Source organism: Mus musculus, chromosome 14 (assembly GCF_000001635.26).
Source record: "Mus musculus strain C57BL/6J chromosome 14, GRCm38.p6 C57BL/6J".
NCBI classification, from domain to species: domain Eukaryota; kingdom Metazoa; phylum Chordata; class Mammalia; order Rodentia; family Muridae; genus Mus; species Mus musculus.
In genome coordinates, this window is record NC_000080.6 from 25,648,327 (window position 1) to 25,673,745 (window position 25,419).

General features: G+C 52.0%; 1 protein-coding gene and 1 long non-coding RNA gene across 16 annotated transcripts in view; one reads left to right on the forward strand and one right to left on the reverse strand.

The window, feature by feature from the left end:
- The window catches only part of Zmiz1 (zinc finger, MIZ-type containing 1), a 208,869-nt gene extending 190,452 nt beyond the window's left edge, over positions 1 to 18,417 (forward strand). For 6 of the 7 annotated variants that reach the window (NM_183208.4, NM_001310666.1, XM_030247862.1 and 3 more), the window contains 13 exons: positions 1,342 to 1,524; positions 2,199 to 2,279; positions 2,893 to 3,067; positions 3,521 to 3,662; positions 4,997 to 5,207; positions 6,173 to 6,278; positions 6,771 to 6,931; positions 7,697 to 7,764; positions 7,998 to 8,066; positions 8,420 to 8,664; positions 9,781 to 9,947; positions 12,941 to 13,195; positions 14,614 to 18,417. In NM_183208.4, the coding sequence (NP_899031.2) occupies positions 1,342 to 1,524; positions 2,199 to 2,279; positions 2,893 to 3,067; positions 3,521 to 3,662; positions 4,997 to 5,207; positions 6,173 to 6,278; positions 6,771 to 6,931; positions 7,697 to 7,764; positions 7,998 to 8,066; positions 8,420 to 8,664; positions 9,781 to 9,947; positions 12,941 to 13,195; positions 14,614 to 14,721 (1,971 nt within the window). In that variant the 3' untranslated portion in view covers positions 14,722 to 18,417. The remainder of the gene's footprint in view (positions 1 to 1,341; positions 1,525 to 2,198; positions 2,280 to 2,892; positions 3,068 to 3,520; positions 3,663 to 4,996; positions 5,208 to 6,172; positions 6,279 to 6,770; positions 6,932 to 7,696; positions 7,765 to 7,997; positions 8,067 to 8,419; positions 8,665 to 9,780; positions 9,948 to 12,940; positions 13,196 to 14,613) is intronic. The other variant, XM_006519134.4, reaches the window with a different exon arrangement.
- Positions 3,659 to 12,941, reverse strand: Gm52102. Of its 9 annotated transcripts, none has more exons than XR_003951090.1 (4): positions 11,418 to 12,941; positions 7,780 to 8,101; positions 6,646 to 7,088; positions 3,659 to 4,600 (listed from the first exon to the last, which is right to left on the reverse strand). It is a non-coding gene; the product is annotated as a predicted gene, 52102 (long non-coding RNA). The 9 variants fall into 9 exon arrangements; XR_003951088.1 differs by having other exon boundaries at positions 3,659 to 4,167; positions 4,391 to 4,600; positions 6,646 to 8,101; XR_003951087.1 differs by having other exon boundaries at positions 6,646 to 8,097; positions 12,461 to 12,941.
- Positions 18,418 to 25,419: the final 7,002 nt, after the last annotated feature.

Genomic DNA, 25,419 nt, shown 5'->3' on the forward strand with positions numbered 1-25,419 from the left:
TCATCCTATGTTAGAAGTGGTACAACCTAGCCAGGCATTGGTGGTATATGCCTTTAATCTCAGTACTTGGGAGGCAGAGGCAAACAGATCTATGAGTTCTAGGCTAGCCTGGTCTACCGAGCAAGTTCTGAGATAACCAGAGCTACACAGAGAAATCTTGTGTCAACAAAACAAAACAACAAAAAAGGTACATCCTTAATTCAGGCTTCAATCATGTTGTCTGGTCCCCTACCACACTCCTGTAGCCTGGTGAACATGCAGGTACCAGCCACTTCACACCACCGTGAGAACTCGCTGTGGCCCAGAGTAGCAGATGTCCCCCCACCGTACAGTCATTGAAAGTTCCTGAGCACAGTCCACTCTGATGAGCACTCTCAGGCACTTGGCGCACTCTCACCAACTAGATTTAAGCCTAGAGGATGAGACTCTCTGACAGGGAATATTCTTGAATAGACATCAAAGAACCATTGACTCTGGGACACCATGTTCTGGGTACCTAGGTGACAGGAAGCCCTAGATCATCCACTGTTCCAGCTAGGGAAGATGGAAGGAGGTGGCACTGTCTCCTTCCTCAGTGACTTCTCTAGGAGGGGCTCTCGTGCTCCCCACTCCTCATTGGCTAGTTCTCCCACAGCTGTATAGTTGACGCTGCTAAGAATGGAGCACTAGATAGATGTTTGCTCTGTATAGGATGTAGGGACAGTGCTATCCAGATCAGCCTCACTGCATGGCTTGTCAGCTCTTGGTAACAAATTCTGTGACCTGCATCTCCCTGACATATCGGGGTGCACACACAAACACTGGGAGAAACAAAGGAGTACTTTAAGATTGAACCCCTCAAAGACACAGCTGAGAAGCTCTGAGCATCCGTTGGGTTCCAAAAAAACAGTTTTATGGAGTGGTGGCATATGGCCTGGACCTGCAGCATGTAGTGTCCCTGGATGTCAAAGCAAGTGGAGGCTTTTAATATTCTCTGGCTCATTCTCTCCCTATGACAGGTAGAGAGGGCGTCTTGTGTGCAGGAGACCATAGAGCTAAGAAGAGAAGTTGGGGAGCTGGAGAGGTGGCTCGGTGGTTATTGCTCTTGCAGAGGAGCCAGGATCAGTTCCCAGGATCCATATGATGGCTCATAATCATCCATAACTCTTGATTCCAGGATTCTGATACATTCTTCTGACCTTCACAGGCACTAGGCATGCACACAGTGCACATACAGATAATATATATGGGCCATAAAATCAATCTTTTAAAAAAAAAAAAAAAAAAAAGCTGGGCCCCAGACCTGGTATCTGAGTACATCACATCACCATGACAACCCCTGCCCTTTCTCCATTCCTACAGCCCAACTATGGAAACCAGCAATATGGACCAAACAGCCAGTTCCCCACCCAGCCAGGCCAGTACCCTACCCCTAACCCCCCAAGGCCACTCACATCTCCCAACTACCCTGGACAAAGGATGCCGAGCCAACCCAGCACCGGACAGTACCCACCCCCCACAGTCAACATGGGGCAGTATTACAAGGTGAGTTCCATCTTCAGGGCACCCACATAACTAACACACCTGCAACAGCTTTAGGAGTGGGGGGTGCAGTCCTGACTTTCTGTCAGTGCTCAACTGTGTCTGGGCTCAGAATAGCCTTCCTCTCCTTCATTCACAGTACATGAGACAATGATGGCAGAGGAGGCACAATTCTGAAAGACAAAGCTGACCACCACTGTAATCTTGAGCCTGTTCCCCCTGCACATGTTGTATGCTTGTTGCTTATAGAATGTCTCTGTCCCTGTCTCAATGGCTGCCCAGCAGCCCATGGAGGTGATGATCTCACCCTAGCTCATCCTTCCCATATTCACTCCTCATTTTTTGATTTTACAATACTGCTTTGATGAAGATCTCTGAGCCTTTAACCTTTTCCATTGCTGCAAAATGCATTCTCAGAAGGGAAAACCCCTCTTGAGTTTACCCTTCAGCGTGTTTGCCATCTTTGCTCAAGGGTGTTCATTTCAGCAATCCCCATCACTGCTGTGGAAAATGTCTACTAAATTGTTAACAGGAGCAAAGCTCGGGCCCCTCCACTTTCCACACTAGTCCTAGAGACCCCCGTCTTGGTGCCTTCTTCCCCAGAACCCTCGTGTCTCCAGCGGAGTCAGGCCGCGGGGCTGCTCTGCTTACTCCTCTGTCTCATTTCATTTCAACAGCCAGAACAGTTTAATGGACAGAACAACACCTTCTCCTCCGGAAGCAGCTACAGCAGCTACAGCCAAGGGAGCGTCAACAGGGTGAGGGCTTAGAAAGTCCAGCTGACCCTCAGCAGGCATCAGCAGGCTTACACATCCCTTACCTTCCCACCCCAGCACCTCTGCAAGGTTTTAGGGGTCCACGGGTGGGGGAGTGGCCATCTGCTGAGGCGTAGATACGCTCGGGACCTAGAGTCCACTGCTTCAATGTGTGACCAAGGACAAGCATGGGCACTACAGAAAACCAAAGACAGTGAGGAGAAAAGGGGCCCCAAACAGGGTCAAGGAATATGGACTAGAATCACAATTCAGGGAGGCCAGCTGCTCTTTCCTCCTGGTGTAGGTTAGACAAGTCCCTAGCACACTGGGCCTCTGTGTCCACTTTGACCCCTGGCTATAGGAAGCCACAAATGTACCTAACCCTGAGGGGGATTCAGCAGTGTGGGCTTTAATAAGGGGCAAGGTTCTTCCCAGTCCCCCCTGTCCTCCAGAAGAAGCCGGATCCTGCAGGAGAGCGTGAGTCCTCTGGTGACTCCCCTCCCGTGCTGGGAGGAGTAGCCCTTGGGTAGAACTTGGCACAGGTAGAGCATATGTCCACAGCCTGACCCATTACCTCTCAGAGTTCATAACCTATTTCTGATCTCTTTTTTTCCAGCCTCCCAGGCCGGTTCCTGTGGCGAATTACCCCCACTCACCTGTTCCAGGGAACCCCACTCCCCCCATGACGCCCGGGAGCAGCATACCTCCCTATCTGTCCCCCAGCCAAGATGTCAAACCACCTTTCCCACCTGATATCAAGCCAAATATGAGTGCTCTGCCACCACCCCCAGGTGAGGAGCCCATACCCCCTATTCTTCAGTTGACCTTGGGGACCCTCAGTGGGCAGGATCAGAGGGTTCAGAAGCTAGACTGAGGTGGGAGTTATGCAGAAAAGGCAGGAGGGCTGAGAACAAGGACTCCCCAATCCCAGTGATAGTTGGTGTGGGGGCTGGACCATAGGCCTCCTTATTCCCAGCCACCAGAAGAGCATGGATCTTCAGGTACTGAGAGGCCAGTGAGAGGAACGGGATTGCAGGGTGGGGTGAGCCAGCTGAGCTCGAGGAAGCCAGAGGCTCCCAGCCCGAGGTTGGGCACACCACACCTTCTGTGGCGTATGGCCCACATTTGTGTTGTCTGAGCATGCTTCCCAAAGTAGTGTCCCGTGGATGCGCGAGTCCCGCTTCAGCCCCAGCACCTGTGAGGCTGGGGTGCTTGCCACTCACATGCTCCTTGTCTTTGCCCAGCCAACCACAATGACGAGCTACGGCTCACATTCCCCGTGCGGGATGGCGTGGTTCTGGAGCCCTTCCGCCTGGAGCACAACCTTGCCGTCAGCAACCACGTGTTCCACCTGCGGCCCACGGTTCATCAGACGCTGATGTGGAGGTGAGGTGGCCTGCATGGTGACTTCCTACCCCGGGCTCTGGTCCTGCACAGGTGCTGGCAGCAGCTTCCTGTTGCCTTCTCAGCATCATTGACAGGGTCCTGGACTATGTAAAGCCCAGAGAATGTCCCAGGGAACTCACAGGAGAGGGACCAAGCATCAACAGCTGGAAACAGCTGTTACCCGAGTCCTAAGTATTGGCTGGACTTTCTGGAGGGTGAGGAGCCTAGCAGAGAGCCCTATGGGCTGGGAAGAGGCTATCTCAAGGTGACAGGTTAGCAAAAGGGGAAAACAGCAACCCGAACATGACACATGTTGCCAGGGATGCCAGTGTGAAGAGGCTGCCGAGAACAGCAGAGCTAGGCTAGGTATGCTCACCAATAAAGTGCAAGGGGGTGACCAGTGTCTGATGCTGCCCACCCATAGGGCTGTGCTCAAGTGCCTGGGCCAGGAGGCTCTGCACATGACCTCTGAGATCTTGAAGGAGGCAGTGCTTTTCTTTTTGATCTGAAGGAGAAACTGAGGCTGGAGGAATATTTTAAAGGATGTGAACCCCCAGAGCAAGAAGTGGAGCTAACACTTAAACTAGAGGCTTCTAAACTCCTCCTAGGTCTTTGGTCCTTAAGCAAGGTTCATCCAAGGCCTGGGATAGAGCCCCATCCCAGCACAGTTGCCTAGTAACCCTCCTAGACTAGAAGTGGGCCTCTGCTCCCAGTGTGTTTGAATTCACCCAGCTTTAGATGATCAGTGGGCTGTTGCAGGCAAAACTGGGTGGCATTCGGGAGACAGGAGCTAAGATGTAAGGCAGGAGGCCTGAGGCTTCTGAGCACTCAGACAAACATGGTGCAAAGATGACGCTCCTGCCTCCACCTGGAGATGGTCACAATGGGCCTTGCTACTGGTCTTGTCCCACAACATCTGTCCTTTTGTCCTTCTGAACCTGTTGTAGGGAAGAGGAGTCACTCTTAGTCGGGCAGGGCAGCCACGGCTGTGGATGTGACTGTCATATGTAGGCTGTGGAGATGGAAGGGCTTTGTGCTTGCAGGGAAAATCTCCAGAATAGTGGGTCACAACCCTTTGGGGGTTGAGTATCAGATATCCTGCATATCGGATATTTACATTGCAATTCATAACAGTAGCAACATTACAGTTATGAAGTAGCAACAAAAATAATGTTATGGCCAGGGGTCCCCACAACATGAGGAACTGTACTAAAGGGTCGCAGCCTTGGAAAGGTTGAGAAGCACTGCTCCTGGGGTGAGGGAGAGGGAAAGGCTGTGGCCAAGGGGTGGGGTCCCTGGGAACGCAGGCTTGATGCCCACCCTGCCCACCCCAGGTCAGACCTGGAGCTGCAGTTCAAGTGCTACCACCATGAAGATCGACAGATGAACACCAACTGGCCAGCCTCGGTTCAGGTCAGCGTCAACGCCACACCCCTCACGATCGAGCGGGGAGACAACAAGACCTCCCACAAGCCCCTGCACCTCAAGCATGTATGCCAGCCTGGCCGGAACACCATCCAGATCACTGTCACCGCCTGCTGCTGTGTGAGTAGAGTAGCCAAATGGGAACTCACCATCAGCCTCCCCCAGTCTCCAGCAGACCCTGGGACATGGTTCTCTAGCTCCAAAGTGATCTAAGCTGCTATGCTCTGGCCATTTCTGTTAGACTCAACCACTTCCCCTCGCGCTCTGCCCCTACTGGGCCTCCCCACACCTCCCTTTTATTTCTTGGTGCCATCCCCTATGCCACTGGCCAGACCAAAGCTATAATCTACTCTTGTCTCATTTGCATGAAATTGTCATATCCCCACCACCTCGCCCTGCTCCAAGACCCATCTCTGCTAAATGTGGAGTTAAATGGATTTCTGTTGTCCTATAGGGACGATATATGCACACATGTGCATGCACACAGGCACACATACATATCCCCCCCAATGTGTGTAATTTAGGACTGCCTCAGAACTCTCCTCTTGTCCCTAGAAATCAGAAGCTGGGACATAGGACTTCCCTGGGATATGTACAGGGAAGTAAATTGCCTGCCTGATTCTGTTGCTGTCTCTGAAGGATCCAGAAGGAAACACTCTGGTCCTGCCTGTCTTTTCAGAGGGGACGATACCACAGAGATTAGCCTTTTAGGCTGGGGGATGCTTCAGGAGGCTGCACAGCCATAGCATGAAGAGTTGGGATACACAGGTCTAGAAGGCATCCTGGAGGCGGGGTGGCAGGGATAGGCTCACTTGACAAGGGCAGAAAGGACAGGAAAGCAGTGAACATGCTAAGTTCTAGTCCTGTAACCTCTCAACCAGGTGGCTTTGCAGTGGAAAATCCACCATCTTAGCCTGGAGCACAGACAGTCACTCCAGAGGCCCTGCCTCCCAATGCTGGACCTTGTGATTTGCAGGCCCCTCTTCCTCCTGGATACCCTCTCCTAGAGGGGCTTCGTCATGGGTCAGCCCTGAGGCAGGTATGAGAACTGTGAACCTCACTGAGCCCCTCTGTTCTCTCTGCAGTCCCACCTCTTTGTGCTGCAGCTGGTACACCGGCCCTCTGTGCGCTCCGTGCTGCAGGGCCTCCTCAAGAAGCGCCTACTGCCCGCTGAGCACTGCATCACGAAAAGTGAGTTTGGGTGGGTGGATGGGGACAGGTTGGGCGGGGCTGGCCTCAAGAGGTAGTGATGCCCAGGCTGCCAAGTTCTGGAGCACCTCTTGTGGGATGTACTATCCTCCCTATAGTTCTGTCCTTGGTGTCTCCTCCTCCCCCCTCCCCCCCCCCCCCCCCAGCCCCTGAACACCTCCACACAGTCTGGTTTCTATTCCTACTCTTGCAGTTAGGTGCAAAAGCGCCTAAGGGGGCTTTTTGCTGACCCAGTTAAATCAGGAGCAGCACCAGACTAAGTTTCTGCAAGCTTGGCAGAAAGTTCTTGCTCCCAGGGGTAGGGTTTGTTCTTCAGAAAAGGGATCCTCCTTAGTCCTTTCTCTCTCACCTGCACATGGCATGTGTGGCATGTGGGATGCAGGGGTGGGGAATCCAAGCCGTGTTTAGGAGCTGCTGAGATCCAATTTCCTCAGTGGAGCACCCAGCCCTCACCCTCTGCCTCCTCACTCACAGTCAAGCGGAATTTCAGCAGTGTGGCTGCCTCCTCGGGCAACACAACTCTCAATGGGGAGGATGGCGTGGAGCAGACCGCCATCAAGGTGTCTCTGAAGTGCCCCATCACATTCCGGCGCATACAGCTGCCTGCTCGAGGCCACGATTGCAAGCATGTGCAGGTGAGCAGGCCCAGGCTGTACAGAGTTAGCAGGGTGACAAGGGGCAGGCCAAGGGCCAACAGAGCCTGTTGCTGCCTGAGAGACATTGCGGCCATCGGCAGCCAGTATCTCGTGCTCTCTCAGTCTTGTTTTCTCCTTCAGGTCCATCTCTGAGGCCCTGGGGAGGGGTAGTAATGCAGAAATAGACAATCAGGTATCGTAGGCCAGCAGAAAGTCCTGGCTAGACACCACAGGTTCAAGAAAGAGGCAACCTAGACTAGCAAAGACCGGTTGTGTAGGGGTTGGCCAAGACAGGGTCCCACGACAGGGGTGCAAGGATGGCAGAGCCAATTACACCATCATCGCCACACTGTGAAGCACAGTTAGTTCATCCTGAAAGCTAAGTGGCAGACAGGACTGCCTCCCTCTGAGTTTGTAGGTACGGACATGATGTGATTGCTTTGTCTGATACAGGCTGATCAACAGAGTTACCCTGGGTCCCTGGGATGGATTAAGGGGACTGCCAGAGTCCACACTGGTCCCGGCCTCAGTAAGAGGCAAAAGCAGTGAGACTTGGCTGGGGTGTTGGGTCCAGAAGGGCTTACTCGAGGACAGGGAAGAGATCTGTGAGGGCCGTGGCAGACACAGCATGGCTGTTCTGTGGTTCTATGGAGTAAGAGAAGAGTTCTTCCCCAGCACTGAAGTCTTCCCAAGAGTCCAGAGCCACAGCAAGGCATTTTCTGACAGTCCTGATCTTACCTATCTCTCTGTCTCTCACTTCTGCAGTGCTTTGACCTGGAGTCATACCTCCAACTGAATTGTGAGCGAGGGACCTGGAGGTGTCCCGTGTGCAAGTAAGCAATACCCACCTTGCAGAGCAGAGGTGCCCTCTGGCCTCTTCTTGGGCCTCTTAGCTGCTTTACCTACCCTTCAGGCAAAACCAGCCCCACAGAGGCATGGGCCTTGGATTTCACTGCTATATTGCACTCTGTGCCTCCATTGTATCCACAGTGGCAGGACAGTGGAGGTGGGCGGGCTGTGTCCTGCCTCCAGGCGCAAAGACCAAGCCTCTGTTCTTCTCTTCCAGTAAAACTGCTCTGCTCGAGGGTCTGGAAGTGGATCAGTACATGTGGGGGATCCTGAACGCCATCCAACAGTAAGTGTGGCCTCGACTAGGGAGGTGCAGCCTGGCTGGAGGGAGACATAGACAGTCCTGAGTACTTTGCTGGGCAGCCACCCATCTGGAGCTTGACCTTGGGAATACCCGGACTTGGGGGCCAATATGTCTTAGATGAGACAGAACGCAGCCGTGCTGGAACTCCTCTAGGGTGGCGGGGAAGGTGTCTTGGGGCCAGCAGCCCCAGGCTCAACCACTTGTCTTTCTAAGCCTCAATATTCTCACCTCATCAAACAAGATGGTCCCATGCACAGTTCTGGCACAGGGGAGGAGTGAAGACATTGGCTAGACATTCTAAACCTCAGCTCCTCCCCCTCGCTCTCCCCCATCAGCTCCGAGTTTGAAGAGGTCACCATTGACCCCACGTGCAGCTGGCGGCCAGTACCCATCAAGTCAGACCTCCACATCAAGGATGACCCCGATGGCATCCCCTCAAAGCGGTTCAAAACCATGAGCCCCAGCCAGATGATCATGCCCAATGTCATGGAGATGATCGCCGCTCTGGGCCCTGGCCCGTCTCCCTACCCCCTCCCACCTCCTCCTGGGGGCACCAGCTCCAACGACTACAGCAGCCAAGGTGTGTAACGTGATGCTGGCCAGGGAAGGAGGGAGGGAGGAAGAAGGGTACAATCCCGGGTCCATCGGGGACTTGGGATCTCTGTGCTGATGATAACGGGTACAGATGAGGAAACAAAAGGCTGAGTGAGGCAGGAGAAATGGTTCGCTCATTAAGAGCACTTGTTGCTCTTGCAGAAGGGCGTAGGTTCAATTCCCAGAACCTCCATTATGACTCACAACCAACCATAGCTCCAGTTCAAGGTGATCCAGTGCTCTCTTCTAACCTCCCCCTGAAGCAGGCACACACGTGGAACCACATATATACACGTGGACAACGGATTCCCCTCATACACAGAAAAAGTCAATCTTAAAAATAAAAGAGAAAGAGTGAACACACACCCCCAAAAACATCCCTGCGGTCACTGGACTTGGGAGAATGATGATGGAAGCTCAGAGGTTGCACAGCCTGCTCTGCCAGATTATCGGTTCCACCCTTTAGGCTCTCCCACCCTCTAACAGAGAACACCTAGGCACTGGCGGCCCAGCCTTGGCTAACCCAGTCTGTTATCCCTTGGTCTCACTCTCCGCTATCCCAGACTTCAGGCATCATCCCTGCTGCTTTCCACTCTGTTCCTAGAAAATGCACGTGTACCTTCTATCTGAGGGTGGTGGCCTTGTCACTCAGATCCATGGCCTTAGGTCTCCAAGGTGCCCAGGTGACTGATTAGTGGACCAGAGTCATTAGTTTACTGGCTGGAATCCCACAGCCTTTGCCAAGGGCCCCGGCATCCCAGCACTCTGAGTCTCCCTGTCTCATCATCACCATCAGGTGTGAGATGGAGAGGCTGGGTTATCATCTAGAGCCTGGTGGCTAGACCCCTTTCTGCCCTTCTGCAACAGTAGAGCACACACACATCTGGAGTGGGGTTGGGGACTTGACTTTAGCACACACCTGGAGTGCCCCAGTCCATGAGATAAGGGCATGACTGCCCCATCCTGTAGCCCAAAGCAAATGCTTCAGGAGCCTTGCCTGTCCCAAGGGACGGAAAGCCTTTGGGCATTTATACTATCAGCTGAGGGTGGCCACCTTCCCACTGGTTGACCTCTTCCCATCCCCATCTTATTCCCATCCCAGGAAACAACTACCAGGGTCATGGCAACTTTGACTTCCCCCATGGGAATCCCGGAGGGACATCCATGAACGACTTCATGCACGGTCCCCCCCAGCTCTCGCACCCACCGGACATGCCCAACAACATGGCCGCCCTCGAGAAACCCCTCAGTCACCCCATGCAGGAAACTGTGAGTACCTTCAGCTTGTACCTCAACCTTCCCATTTGCCCATGCTGCCTACCAGCCTCATCTGGCTGACTGGGGCAGAGGGCTTTCCCTCGGGTTCTTTGTGGTGTGAGTCCTCTGGTTCCCTCCTCAGTGAAAAGAAAAACTAAGAATTAGACTCAGGGGCTCAGATGGGGAGAGGCTGACAGGGTTGCTCTATACCTGTCAACTTGGCTGTTTTATTGGGGGCATTGGAGTCTCTTAAGTTAAGAAAGCTCCAGGCTGCCCCCTGCATCAACATGTGCCCACCTTGAGCTCCAACTATGCTCTGCCACTGATGCCTGTGTTTCTGGCCTCCTGAAATTAGCTCCCACTCCCAGGCACTTAGTCTCTGGGTATCTGAATCTTCACCAGGGTCTCACCACCACCACCTGTAAAAAGGCGGTCCCAGGATATCTGGCCTACCTGAGGGCTTGTTTGTCCTCCTTGTCTCCCACTTATTGGCATGTCCCACAAGACTGGGGACACCTCTGTGGAGTAAGATGTCCAGAATTAACCACTATCTGTCCCTTCCTGTGGCTCAGCAAACAGTGGCAAGAGACCTGGCCATCCTCTTGAGCCCTTCTGTGTTTGAATGCTCAACTGTTATGCTCTGTGTAGCATAGCAAATGCCCCTTGGGTCGGGATGAATGGGCACATCGGGCCTTGTGCTCACAAAGCACACCGAGCCGAGATGGAAGAAGAGCAGTGGGGGTTGGGACACTGAGATTCATGTCGGTCTCTCACCTTGGAGGGAAGGGGCACAGATAAGAAGACCAGCCAGAAAAGGTCCAGAGTTTCCTCAGTGCCTAGTAATGGGGTTGGAGGCTTCTCATCTTCTCTTACATCCCCGATTTCCCACCAAGAATGAGTACAATGCCTGGCGACACAGCTCCCTTGGGTAGGGGGCTTCTGCAGAGCTGCCTAAGCAAACAGGACAGGGTACACACGTGTGATCTCAAAACTCAGAGGTGAAGGAAGGAGTGTCCAAAGTCAGAGTCATTCCCTGGCTACATAGCAAGTTTAAGGTCAGCCTTGCGATGCTTGAGAACCTACCTCAAAGAAAACATGACAGGAAGAGAAAGAAAAGTACATATAGACTCTGACTTTGAAGTTCTCAACTTGGAGCCACTGCTCTCCTCCTCTAAGCTCACCAGGACCTCGGCCTAACACAGCTGATGTCACCGACATCACCCCTCACACACTGTATACCCCAAGTCCTCATACTCACAAATCCTGAAAGATGCCACATAGAGAAAGCCATTTGCTCTCTTACCAGCCAAGCTATTTGCTTCCTGGTTCATCTTCTACCTGAATCAAGCTCATATCTCCCCCCCAGAATTCCACAAAGGCGTGCCTACTTTCTCAGCTTTCATCTCACTGAAAGCAACCAGGCCTAGCTACGCATTGTATCACATGGGGAGACAACCCCAGGTCTATTCTTGGTGTATCTACCTTGTTGTATCTAGAAGCAGCTGGCCCTGGCTGGGCAGATGGCTGGAGGGTTTTTTGTGTAGTCCAGGATTCTCTAGAAGGTTCTAACCAAGCGCTGGTTTGCCCAAGAGTTCTCCCCGCACTAGGCAGCAGATTGGCAGACACAACAGCAGTACTTCTGGCTCTGAGACACTCTTGTTGAGGTCTAGGGGAGAAGCTATATCATAGGATCCGAGATGTCTGTCCTGAGCTAAGCTGGTCATGAGAGTGTGGAGTCCCTCCCTGTTTCCTCTGGGTGGGTGTCATGGGACATCTGCTGTTGTGAGCTAAGTGGGTACCCTCAGCTGGCCTCTTACCACTATGTGGCCTTGTCTTCCAGCCACTTTATACCATGCCACATGAGGGTCACTGGAAGAATACTGTAATACTGGTGTCACACTGGAGCCCTGCACCCTGCAAAGAAAGGGCACACCAGGACTTTTGGTAGAGACCAGATCAAAGCAGACTTGGGGAACAGCTTTTAGCAGAAATGGAAAGAGGAACTAGGGTCTGGGAGATCAAGGCTGGCGTGATCGCTACTCGCCAACCCGGCATGGGAGAACCCAGAAATGGAGATGGGGCAGAGATGGAAATCATCCGAGACCAAGGAAGCATTCTGTCACCAAAATGATAGTTTCTTGGCAGTATGTAAGAGGGTGCTGGTGGCCCTGTGCAAATGTATAGAGCAGGCTGAGGCCTTTGCTGGACATGTACAGAGCCGCTTCAGGCTTTCTGCTTTGAAGGGTCTGCTGAGACCAGCAAACAGCATTCACCAGGCACATACTTACATAAGATCCCCTTACACCCACCTACCCACAACAGCATGGAGTAAGTTAAAAGGATGGAATTCCCTAGCTAACCTTTAGAGTTGTCCCTCCATGTTCCTTGCCACCCCCACCATGAAGCCCATTTCTAATCAAGGAGAAGGCAGTACCCTGAAATGCCCCTGGCCAGCCAGGTTTTCTCCCTGGTCCGCCATTTTGACTGCAGATGAGTTTCATCCCAGAGGGAAGCGGGCTGAGCACCTGTCTCCTCTTTACTGCCAGCCAGGGGGAGCTGCACGCCTGCCCGTGCTGTGTCCACGCCTGCTCTGCACTGCCCTGGTCCTCGGGGGAGGGCCCTGCACCACGCTGCCAGCAGCTACCGCTTCCCAGAAACACGTCCATTTGCTTGTCCATTCTGGCCTCGCTGTTGTTTGTTGTGACAGTGTGGGGGTGGGAGGCTCTCTGGCCTGTGCTGGCTCGAGGCCCTTCCTAGGCTTTGTGAAGGCCTTCTCCACTTGTCCCTTCACAGCCTTCCTGGTTGTTGGTTTCTGGAGAGGACGATTTGTTTGTTTTTTTTCTACCCCGTCCCTCAACGGCGGATCATTGTTCTCTGTTGAGGGGTGCCCTCGTTTTGGGGTCCGTTACTTCCTGGTTTGTTCGGTTTTCATTTTCTCCAGGCATCCCGTCGTTGTGCCTCCGTCACCTCACCTCTCTTTTCTCCTGCTCTCTCCTCCTCCACAGATGCCCCACGCTGGCAGTTCTGACCAGCCCCATCCCTCCATACAACAAGGTTTGCACGTACCACACCCCAGCAGCCAGGCAGGGCCTCCATTACATCACAGTGGGGCTCCTCCTCCTTCCCAGCCTCCCCGGCAGCCACCACAGGCCGCTCCCGGCAACCATCCACACAGCGACCTGACCTTTAACCCCTCCTCAGCCTTAGAGGGTCAGGCCGGAGCACAGGGAGCATCCGACATGCCGGAACCTTCACTGGATGTAAGTTGGGGTCACCACACACCTTGGTCTGGGGCCAGGCTCGGCACCGTGACCTTCCCAAAAGAAGGGGGGTACTTAAGGGCTCAAGGCCCCGGGTGGAAAGGTGGGTGGGTGGTGGATGGGCCCCAGCCAGTCTCCCCTGACTCTAGCACTAGGAAGCCCCATATGGGGGTGTGTCATGCAAGCCCCACCCCTACCCATCAGCCCTTTGGCCCGATAGCCCTGTTCCTCAGTCCTACCCACCTTCTACGTAAGCCCTTGACCAATCCCTCCAGTCAGAGCCTTGGAGATAGTGCAAGAGGGTCCTTGCCCTTCTTCCCATCCCCTCCCTCACACCCCCATGTCAAGCTTGCTATTTCTGTATCTACCTTCTGGCCTGGGCAGGGGAAGAGCTAAGAATGACACCCCACCCACCATCGTCTTGCTGGTCTTGTCTGCTTGCGGTTTCCCTGTCCGTGTGTCTCCATTCCCTGCTTCCGCTTGCTCCATTGCTCACTCCAAGAAGTCTCCATGTCGGATGACAGAAGATGATGTGGGGAGGACATGACTCGAGGGAGACAGGGTCAAACTAGGCAGCTGAGACTCAAGCATCTCCCATTCCAAGACCTCAGGAGTATAGAAGGCGGGGTGGTGGGCATCACAGAAAGATTGGGACTGGACACTTTCCTCTCCTACCCCCGCCAGGGGCTGGAAGCTGTAGCCAGCCCCCATCCCTAGGTACTGAACTCCTGGCCCTGCTATCAACACCCACCACGGTGGCATCAAAGAGCTCTTGGCAGGGAGAACTGCAGTGCTGTCTAAAGTTTGCAGATGTCTTGGTTTCTCACCCAACTCTCCTTCCTTAGCCAGACTGAGGGATGCTTCTAGATTCAGGAGCTCCTCTGCCCCTGTGTGACATACATACTTCAAGGGTGTCACACGGGGAGTGGGGACAGGGGAGCACAGGGACAGGACAGTATGGCCAGCCACTAGTTCACTTAAGATTACAGGAGAGTAGTCTCGGGCACTGTGGGGACCATCTGGTCTTCCCACGGCCTGCCTTGTGGTCATGGATGAAAACCGAGGGCTTATACCAGCAGGCTGTGTGACCCAAAGATGCTCTTGGCAGGGTCTGAGAGGACAGAGGAGCAATCAAAAGGAATCCAGCCCTTGATCTGCCATGGGGCTGACATTGAGAGGAGGGGTCAGCCCAGTGGGTCTCCCCGGCCTTGGCATTTGTTGAGTGTGGGTATGCCTGCCCCCAGCTGAGATGCAGTGGTCTTGGGGACAGCCGGCAGGCCCATACTTGACACTGTTAAGTTTTCTGTCTTTGAGGTAGAACTCCAGGAGGCAAGCGGAAGGGAGTGAGAAGGCCAGAGAGAGCCCTCACTCCTCCTGGAGCAGCCTCAGACACCTCAACGAGGCTTCTTCTTTTCTAGCTACTGCCGGAACTCACAAACCCGGATGAGCTTCTTTCCTACCTGGACCCCCCCGACCTTCCAAGCAATAGCAACGATGACCTCCTGTCTCTCTTTGAGAACAACTGAAGGCCACTCTCCACTGGGGCCATCCCTCCCCACTCTGCCTCCTACCCCATCTGTCCCACATCCTATTCCTCCCAGGAGCCCATGCTCAGGCCTCCCACACCAGGACCTCAGGCTGAGAGCTGAGCAGAGCACACTAGGCAGGGAAAGCCATGTGGGTCTCCAGTCCTGTTTGCCTGAATGCTCTGGGATCTATGCCTAGAGCAAGCCTGAAGACGGCCCCTGGAAGACAAACCCAAGCTGAGGGAATCCAGGCCCAGCAAGAGACATGCCAATGGCGACTGTAGGTCCCTCCATGTGTGCTGACTCCAGACAACCGACCTTCCAGTGTCCCAAAGTTCTTCCATGTTTTTAAACCTTATCCCCGCCTCTTGGCCCAGAGCCTCCTTCAGATGACTGGAACCCGAAAGAAGCCTGTGCTCCGGCCCCCAGGCCAGGGTAGTGGACAAGCCTTGGAGGAGTGGTGACAGTTTGCAGCAGTGAGGAAGGACACGCACACACACACACACACACCACAGAAAAGCACAACCCTCTGGGGAGGAGACCATCCCTCAAGGCCGGGGGTCGTGGCTTTGGCCTCTGACTTCTAAGCCAAGATGCCCTGTAAACACTCTCTCAGCAGAACAAGGACAAAGTGCCGTGTCTGAGAGAGAGTGCCACACCTTGTAGGGACTGGCAGGAAACAGGTCAGGGCCTTCCCCAGAGCCAAGACAATGCAGAGGAGGGCTCCTTAACTCAGACCAGGGCCATGCCTTGCGGGGAGCAGAGAGTGTGTGCACCACACCAAAGGGAGCCCTCCGTTAGTTAGAGGCCAGAGGACGATGCCAGCCAGAGCCCCACAGAAGCAGCCAGGGCCTTGCAGCTTTGCCCCAAGCCAATCCCTGCTTTTAAATGACCCGCAGCGGGGAGCTCTGAAGAAGGAGCTCTGAAGGAAAGGAACATTGTATCTGGACAGCAAGCAAGCCATTTCCCCCCATGTTCTCTTTCCTTCCTCCTACCCATACTTCCTTCTCTGAGACTATTCCATGGGACCCACTTCCCTCTGGGTTCTCCTTTCCCCAGACAGCTGTAGGGGCACATGGTAGGGAAGCAGCATAGGCCCCCAGGGAAACGACTCCACAGCAGGGCCTTCATGGATCTCCAAGTCTCTCAGTCTGGTCCAGCAGGTTCTCTGCTCAAAGCTGCCTGTCTCCAGCCCAGACCTTTGCTGGGTGCACCAGAGCATCTCAGCAGGCAGGCATTTTGTGGCATTTATGGCCTGTCACTCCCTGTATTTCTCCCTCCATCCAGAGCTCGCTCCACACTCCTGCTCACCCAGCAAGTGCAGCCTCTGGCCCTCCTCTGCTTTTTCACTCCATCCAGCTTAGAGTCCCCTGCTGGCTTGTCACTCGCCTGCTTTGTGCCAGGCTGGTCTGTGTCCCCCTGAGCCTCATGGCCTACGGTGATGCCTGTGGTGATGCCAGGTTGTCCGCTCACATGAGTCCCATCTGTAAATTCTTTGCTCCCTTCTCCGATGCTGCCACCCAAGGCCTTCTCCTGCCTCCTGTCCACTGCCAGCGTCCTCATTTGTCATCGGTCATTAGCCTCCCTCTGTGCTCCCTGGCACTCTTAATATAGATTGAACCAGAAAGGTGACCCCTAGCTGTTGACTTATTGTCACCCTAAAAAAAAAAAAGGCACAAGGAAAGCTGCCACCTCCCCACCCCTCCTCTTCCTTTGTCCTGTTGTTAAGGTTTTTTCAAGCAGTGTGTTCAGTATGCAAATCAATTATTTTAAGAATCGCTTTTGTAAATATCTTTGTGAATATTTTAGTATTGTCTTTGATAATATTCAACATTTTCATGACCTGGTTATAGCCTTTGCTGGTGTTTTTAAAATATCTTGACTCAGTGACAAAACCCGAGTCCTTTTTTAAAAAAACAAAAACAAACAACAAAAACAAACAAAAACCAACCAGGGCTATTTGTACAGATGAGAGAGGAGCAGAAGAGGCGGCTGTGCTCGAGTTGAGAGACCAGGCAACCCACTGTTGAGAACCACTCTCAGTCAGCTGGTAGGGACATTACACCAGGTACCCCGTGGCTATCCCTACCCAGTGTCGGTGGCCCGGCACAGGGCCGTGCTCTGTCGGACTGTACGGATTGTTCAGCTTCAGACTGACAAATGCCTTTCTCACAAGTTCCTGCTTCTTGCCGTGATACTGTGCCCCAGAACAGCCTGGGGTCCCTGCTAGTTCCTGTCAAGGCATGCCCAGGTTCTCCACAGCTTTCCAGTGCAAAAGGCCTAGACACTCCCAGTAGCCCAGCCTCTCTGGTCATCTCTCCGTTCACACCCGAGGCTACACCTGAGGCTGATTTCCTAAGGCTCCCTCCCAGGCAAGTGCCCACCAGCAAGTTCACCACAGAGCCTGAAGCCCACACTCCGGAAATGTCTCCTTCCAGAGAAATGTTGGAGCCGATCCAGGGTTTGAGAGAGCTACAAAGACATCGGGGGCTGGAGCCATGCCTTGGTAGTGACAGACGCAGGTAAAGGTGACATCCATAAACAGAGGCAGGCCTAGGCTCTGGAAAGATCCTCAGTCCTTTCTTACAACAACTTGGAGCCATAGTAACCTCCGAAATGAGGTCTCAGCAAGCCACTTTACCACAACGAGCAACCCACCCATAGGCACGTACCAGCCGCCACTCAGCTAAGCGGCTGGGCTGGGAGAGAGCATGCGCAGATGGGAAAGGCCCCGCCCCCCGCACAGGCGATCACCCTCATCTTCTTGGTTTGAAGCTTTATTCATGTCTCACGTATCCTGTAGCCATTTTATTTTTTAAAAGATTCCTAACACTTTCTCCCTAACGGAAGCCCTAAATCCCAGAGAGCTACAGGTCTGCTCCCCATGGGCCCTCGGGCCTGACCAATCCAGACGAGGCAGAGAGCAGCAGCGACTCAAGGGCCGTGTGTACATATGTAAATGAGAAATAGACATGTCAACAAGATACATTCATTTCTCCCGGAATGTGTATTGTTTTTATTTTACAAAACAGAGAAACAACAAAAGGCTTGGAACTCCTTCATTCTACGTGGAATACTAGATCCCGTTTGTTAGCCTTCGTGACTCCGTCCTTGTCTCCTGTAATATACTGACCCTGTGTGCAGAGGCGTTTTTGTTCCCTTTTGTTTTTATTTTTACCTACATGTACTATTTACCTTCTGTGTCCTGGCCCTGCCACCTGTGTATTTTTAGGGTGCTATGGAAACAATGAAGAGAAACGGGGATTTCAGAAGAAAATTGTAACCAAATTCATATACTTTGTATAAGTTTTTGATATCATGATCACAGGTGATTCACACGTACACACATCCACACCCACACGTGCAGCCTGAAGTGACGTCCACAGAACCCGCCCTTGTCTTTGTACATCGTATGTACACTGCAATCATTTCATACTTTTGACTGGTCAGAAAAAAAAAACTAATTGTGATTTCTAGTCTTGCAAAGCTGTATGCAGTTAGATGATGTGACCTCTAATATTTATCTAATAAATATGTATTCAGATGAAACCTGTATATTAGGTGTTCATGTGGTTATTTTGTATTTAAAGATCAAATTATTTGATTATTGCTAGACATTTCTATACTCTGTTGTAACACTGAGGTATCTCATTTGCTCATGTTAATTTTTTTCTAAATAAATGGACAAAAAATGAAGGTTCTGGTGAGTTAGCTGTTTTATGGGTGTTAAGGACTGGTCTGAGGGAATGGCCTTTGGTGTTTTGTTTTGTTTTAAGATTTATTAAGTTTACAGCATTCTGCCTGCACATATGCCTTAAGGCCAGAAGAGGGCACCAGATCTCATTATAGATGTTTGTGAGCCACCATGTGGTTGCTGGGACTTGAACTGAGGACCTCTGGAAGAGCAGACAGTGCTCTTAACTTCTGAGCCCTCTCTCCAGGCTTTGGTTTTTAAACCACCACCCTATCCTGCTGGTCTGTGCACACACAGAAACAATGGAGTGGTCTGGGTGTTGATGTGGAAGAATTCTGCCCTGGTGTCCCCAGATGAGATCCTGAAACCCATGTGACTGTGAATAGCTCTGGGCATCTGTCCCTCTTGGTGAGGAGCGATATCTCTTGTTGATGGCTTGTGGGACAAAGTTTTGTGATGACTGGCTAAATATAGGACCCTCAACAGGACCAAGTCCTGAAGGGGAGCTGAGTCCTTAGGCCATCTGTGACTCAGGCTAATAGCCTTTGCTGAGCCTCTGACAGACTAGGAACAGGAGCCTGTCCGTGTCAAATCAGGTTCTGTCCACAGCATCTAGACACAGCCATAGTCCATAAATGCCTTAACAACTGCTCTCCTTGCAGGCTATGCAGCGCTGTCTATGGCCACCTGGCTTCTGCCCTGCTGCTTCCCTGCTCTGTTCCCAGCCAAGCTTGAGTTTACCATGTGACTGCATTTTATATAGGTTCGATCCTCAAGCCTCAATTCTAACACCCAGCACAGACTATTTTTGTGTGTCCAGTTTAAGTTTTTGGGAAGTAGATCAGATTGTCAGGACCAGTAGCCAACAGTGCTCTTCCTTCACACAGCCTGACCATTGAGCAAGAAAAGCAAACATGGCCCCCTTAGCAGTCCCTCAGCAAGGACTACAAACGTCAGCTTAGCAGGCTCCCCAATACTGACTGTGTGGAAAGGGAAGATTAGACACACCTGGAGTGGATTGGGTGGGTGTGCACCAGAGCCAGCTAGGCTGAAGGGCTGCCTATGGGGCCTGGGCACTGAGAAGTACTACCTCCAAGGAAGGCAGGAACTGATAAGGAGGCCACAGTTTCTTGTTTGAATGGGAGATGGCGGTGAGAAGAGAAAGATTCACATTTTAAAAACGAGAGCCTGGTGGCTGCTAAGCTGCAGCCACTGTCTTCTGCCAACATCTTGCAGCCTTGTCCTCAAGCAGCCTGAGATGCTAGGAGAGCTTCCTGGGCATAAGAAGGGCAACCCCCACTCCATGTTGCCTTACAGCAGTGACTTTACAATGGGCAGAGAAATTCATGTGTAGAGGCATAACCAGACCCTTTAAACCAAACAAATAAACAAGACAGAAAATAATAGGAAGGTCCTCTCCAGGGAAAGGATGTCAGACAGCTATCAAGGTGAGAATGGGGGTATATGTGTGCTTGCTGGGTCAGTTCTTGTGGATTGTGGTTAAAAGCAAAACTTCTGCGCACCGTTGCCTTCAAGGCAAGAAGTGAACAGAGTGGGAGTCAGACTTCTCTAGAAAGACAAGACTCGCCATTTTTAGCTTCACTCCCTGTTGTCAGAGATACACAGGCCTGTGGCTTACCCGAGCCCACGTGGCAGCTTTGGCCCAGCTCATGCCTGCTGAGACAGGCAGCTTTCTTCTGGAATAGAGGGCCTAACTGTGAGATGGGCAAAGCCACCTAAAGCTAAGCAAGGCTGAACGCCACCCCCAACACAGACAAGAAGAATAAGTCTAATGGGAGAAGGCGAAAAGTACAGTCTCAAAGCAACTGGGGCTCGGCTTCCATTCCTCCCGTGGCCATCTCCACACACCTAGTTCTAGAGTGGTTTTGTTTTGTTTTGGATAGACATAATGTAGCCCTGGCTGGCCTGAACGCTCTAGGTAGATCAGGCTGGCCTCAAGTTCACAGAGATCCTCCTGCTTCTGCCTCTTGAGTATGGGGATTAAGGACTTTGGCCTCCACACTTGGCCTGGTGAGACGTTTTAAAAATGATTTTATGTATCTAAGTGTTTGCCTGCATACATGTGTGTGGACCTGTCGTTCCTGAAAGCCAGAAAAGTGCCTTGGATCCCCTGGAACTGGAGTTACAGACAGTTGTAAGCCACCTTGTGAGTGCCAGGAATTGAACCCACGTCCTCTGCAAGAGCGGCAAGTACTCCCAACCACTGAGCCATCTCTTCACTGAGCCCACGGTAAGACCTTCTTTAATGTGACCCACCCATCCTCCTGTTGGGATCCCACCAGGTACAGTAAAGTCACCCTCAACAGACAGGGACTATCTGGAAGGTCGCTCTCTTCGTTCTCCCACCTCCACCTAGCAGCCCACATTTAGCAACTGACTTCCAGAAAGATCCACAGAGCAACCGCTCAGCGGGGTGAGATCAGTCCTCCAACAGGCCCTCCTGAGAGAACTCCAGCAGCGTCCTGTGCCGGCTCCTCTCTTCTCTGCCTAGTCTGTCTTCCCCCTAGGTCTCTCTGTTTCTTCCCACGGACACCTGTAGGGAGGGAGGAGAGCTCTGAATGAACATGCATGATTTTACATGAGACAGCAATGTCATGGGGGAAGTAGTAGCCAACCCTTTTCCCTGAGTCAGGTTTGGAAAGGCAAAGGCTCCTTCTGTCCTTTCACTCGTATCCACTAGCCATTGGCCAGTGTGCATGAACACAGCAACTATGACTTCCTCCTCCTGTTCACAGGCTGAGACTGAGCTCCACCTAATACTAGCTAACCCTGCCATACATAATAAATGACTGAGGTTCCCCATTGTTACAGAAGCTGGTGCCGCTCCACCAGGGTGCACACGACCCACCTGACCCTAGCTTTTCTATATCCACGTGTCTCTCATTTCTCTGTCCATTCTTCATTCCCTCACCGCCTCAGTCAGGTTTACAGACCCACATTTCTCAGGATCTCTGCAGATACCTGCAAGCCTACACAGTGAGCTCTTACTGTGTTACCTGGGCGTCTGTTTAGAATGTACGTTCAGTGCTCATCCCCAAAGTGAGCTAGCCCAGTCCCACTTGAAACCATTTCTGGTACTTCACCTGTTCCTAGGATCTCAGAACACTTCCCCAGGAGGACAGTTAGATGAACCCTGCTGGCCCAACTCACAGGGACTATGCAGACAGACATCTTAAAGTCACTGCTTGACCTCCTAGAGCTCACACATATTTCCTTTAACCCAGCAGCTAGAGCTTCCTGATGGAGAGCTGTATGAATGACACCTAGACCCAATGAAGAAGGCATAGAATTAATGCCATTTTTATTTCCGTCTATGTCCTTTTTAGTCAACAAAGAATGTTCCAACTGCAAGATCCTGAATAAACACGCTTCAGTTCTGCTCCTCGGGAACCGTATTTGAGACGGGTGTCCCTGAGAGCGGACCTCAGAGGCAGGCTCTCATCCCAGAGATGGACCAATAACCCAATGACAATGAAGATCCTGCACTGGGAGCAGGTAGAGGTTGACAGCTCCAGGCATTGGGTAGCAGCATGTCACCTGAGCTAAACTGAGACAGAAGCTGGAGCAGCTGTCCCTGCTGGAGCCGTGTCCCTGCTCACTCCCACTCGTGCCTTCTTCAGTGACAGGAGCCAATGCTGTCCCTTTCCTCCAAACAAAGTTGACTTGAGTCTCTGCCATATTCTGTGTTGCACATTGCAGAGACAATTGCACAAACAGATCCTCTTATTACTCAGTCAGGCTGAGCCCATGGTGACTACTGCACTGATGTCATTCTACCCCAAGAAGAAGGGTGCCAGTAAGGAGGGCCCACTCAAACACTTGAGCATTCCCAGGCCAAACTGGAGAGGGTCTCAGGACCTGGGACCACCACAACTGTTCCATGGAAAGGAGGTGTAGAAATCCAGGATTCTGAGATGGGCTGGGGTTGTGTGTCCCTGAAAGCACACTCAAATGAGCCACTGGGATGGACACGTGGATCTTCTATGATGTACATCATCAGTCATCAGTCAAGTCACTCTGGGAGGCAGCGGAAGAAACCAGCTCTAATTACCTTCAGGGGAAAAGACCTGTGCTGAATGAATAGAGAGGCTGTGAAGGAGGATTAGAAACAAGCTTGGAAAGTAAGCATGACCCACACAAGCTTGGGCCTGGTATAAGAGAGACGAACTTTAACTCCACCCTTCTACCCCATTGCACGCGTGGTCATTTTAAAAATGTAGACAAAGTTGTTCCCCACCCCATAAACCTCTGTCACTTATGGTAAGAAGCAGGATCTACCAGAAGATGCCTCAGGGACTGTCTTGGTTGATGGCAAGAAACAACAAAAGACAAGTATAGGCTCCAAGTCTGGCCAGACTGTGATCACACATTAGAAATCGTTCTTATGGGGCCGAGGAGATGGGCCAGTGGTGAAAGTGTTTGCCGTGCGAGCCCGGGATGGAGCCCAAGAGGGAGGGAGAAAATCAATTCCTGAAAATATTCCTCTGACTGCCACAAGCAGGCTGTGGCATGTGCATGCATGGCACACATACACACAAACATGTGCACACACACACACACACACACACACACACACACAGAGAGAGAGAGAGAGAGAGAGAGAGAGAGAGAGAATGACAACAACAAAATGGTTTTGCTTTTAAGTGGTTATGTTACAAATAATTATAGAAATGCCTACATCACGGGGTGTGGTGGCACACGCCTTTAATCCCAGCACTTGGGAGGCAGAGGCAGGCGGATTTCTGAGTTCGAGGCCAGCCTGGTCTACAAAGTGAGTTCCAGGACAGCCAGGGCTACACAGAGAAACCCTGTCTCGAAAAGCAAACAAACAAACAAAAAAGAAATGCCTACATCATGCTTTTAGTTTGTCCTTTGCCCTATGGAATCTGAAGGACTGACTTCAGAAAAGAAATGTTTCAGGCTCTTGGCTTACAAAGTAGGGCTCAACCACCCTGGATACACTGGCCACTAGAAGCAGATGTGAGAGAAAGTTCTTCTGCAGGAAGTCAAGTGATTTTCAGCAGGGGGAAAGAATCTGAGTGGCTATATACAACAGAGGTGTGGTGTGTCTGTGTGTGGGGGGGGGGGTCTGTGTGTGTGTCTCTGTATATGTGTGTGTCTGTGTGTTTGTGTGTGTGTGTGTGTGTGTGTGTGTGTGTCTGTGTCTGTCTGTCTGTCTGTGTGTGTGTCTGTGTATGTGTGTCTCTGTGTGTGTGTGTGTGTGTGTGTGTGTGTACAAGTACCATATGTATTTTCATACTGCGATGTTTCTCCATCAGCTGTCATCTAGGAAAAAAAAACAACAATTAAGGAAAGTTATTTGTGCGGGATGCCCTTCATTTCATTTTTGGATTCAAGCAAAAGAGTCCTCACAATTTGATTCAGAGCAGAGAGAAATGGAAACTCTCTAAACCCAGCCAATCAAACTCATTGTCAGAAAAGGGGGCCACACTCGTGTGGAGTGGAGAAATGGAATGTTTCACTTTCCACCCTCATGCATCTGGGAGTCTGAAGCTGTCTTGTGCTAAGACCCCAAAGAAAGAGAGTAATGCCCATGGAGCCTGTACTCTTTTCACTAGTCATGTGTGCGCATTCACGTGCAATGGACGCACCTCCACCTGGCTGAGCTCACGTGAAACCTCAAAGGAGGATCACCAGCTGAGGCCAGTCCGTCTCCATCCCTGGCAGCACACCCACATGGCAGCACAACCACATGGCAGCACACCCACATGGCAGCACACCTGCATGGCAGCACACCCACATGGCAGCACACCTGTCATGGCAGCACACCCGGCAGTAGTTACTGTTTGCATCTTGACTACAGCCCAGGAAGCCCTTCCCTTGGAGGGAAACCATCTTTGCCATGTAGGACATAGCAGTGAACAATATCAAAAAGCATAGTTCAAAGAAGAGGGGGAGTACTTCCTTCCGTCCTCCCCTCACTTCCCCAGGTGCAGTCCCAGTAGGATGCCTGAGCGCATTGGCAAAATGAGTATCCAGGAGGGCACCAGGTTTTGATGTGCTATTGAAGAAAGATGGAATGTCCCAGAAGAAGCCAGGGCAGGAGGGGGGTGGTGGAAGGAGAAGGAACCGGAAGCAGCTGTGGAAGCTTCCAGAAGCCTCTGAAGCACCTGGGTGCTGTCCATGGGCTCAGGGTCTGCTTATTTTCCTTAACCCAGCGTCTCCAAGCCTGAACGGACATTCACTCTCTCCAGCACTGTCACAGGGTCTGCGGTCAAAGGAAAGTAGGTGAGAGACCGGAGCTCTAGGCTAGGAGAGCTGTCTTCTGCAACCCCACCAGGCCTGTTTCACAAAACCATTGCGCCAAGCATCCATCCCTGGGACGACAAGTGCGCTGTCCAGATTTCTGTCAACTTGACACAAGCTGCAGTCATCTGAGAGGAGGAAACCTCGGTTGAGAAAAATGCCTCCCTAAGATCAGGCTGTGGGCTAGCCTGTAGAACATTTTCTTAATTAGTGATTGATGGGTGAGGCCCCAAGGAGGGGCCAGCCCATTGTGAGTGCTCACACCCAGCTGGTGGTCCTAGGTTCTGTAAGAAAAAAGGCTGAGAAGTCGGGCTGTGGTGGCACGCACCTTTAATCCCAGCACTCAGGAGGCAGAGACAGGCAGATCTCTCTGAGTTTGAGGCCAGTCTAGTCTACAGAGCAAACTGCAGGACAGCCAGGATGACACAGAGAAACCCTGTCTCAAAACACCAAAAAAAGAAAAAAAGAAAAGAAAGAGGAGGGGGGTGGTGAGCAAGCCAGTAAGCAGCCCCCTCCATGGGTTCCTACCCTGCTTGAGTGCCTGTCCTGGCTTCCTTCAATGACTTTCAATAACAGACTACAGTATGGAAGTCTAAGCCAAATAAACCTTTTCCTCTCTAGCTCTAGCTTGCCTTTTGGTCACGGTATTTTGTTACATCAATTGAAACCCTAAGATAACAAGCTTCGGAAAAATAGAGTTTATTCACAAGCAGCTG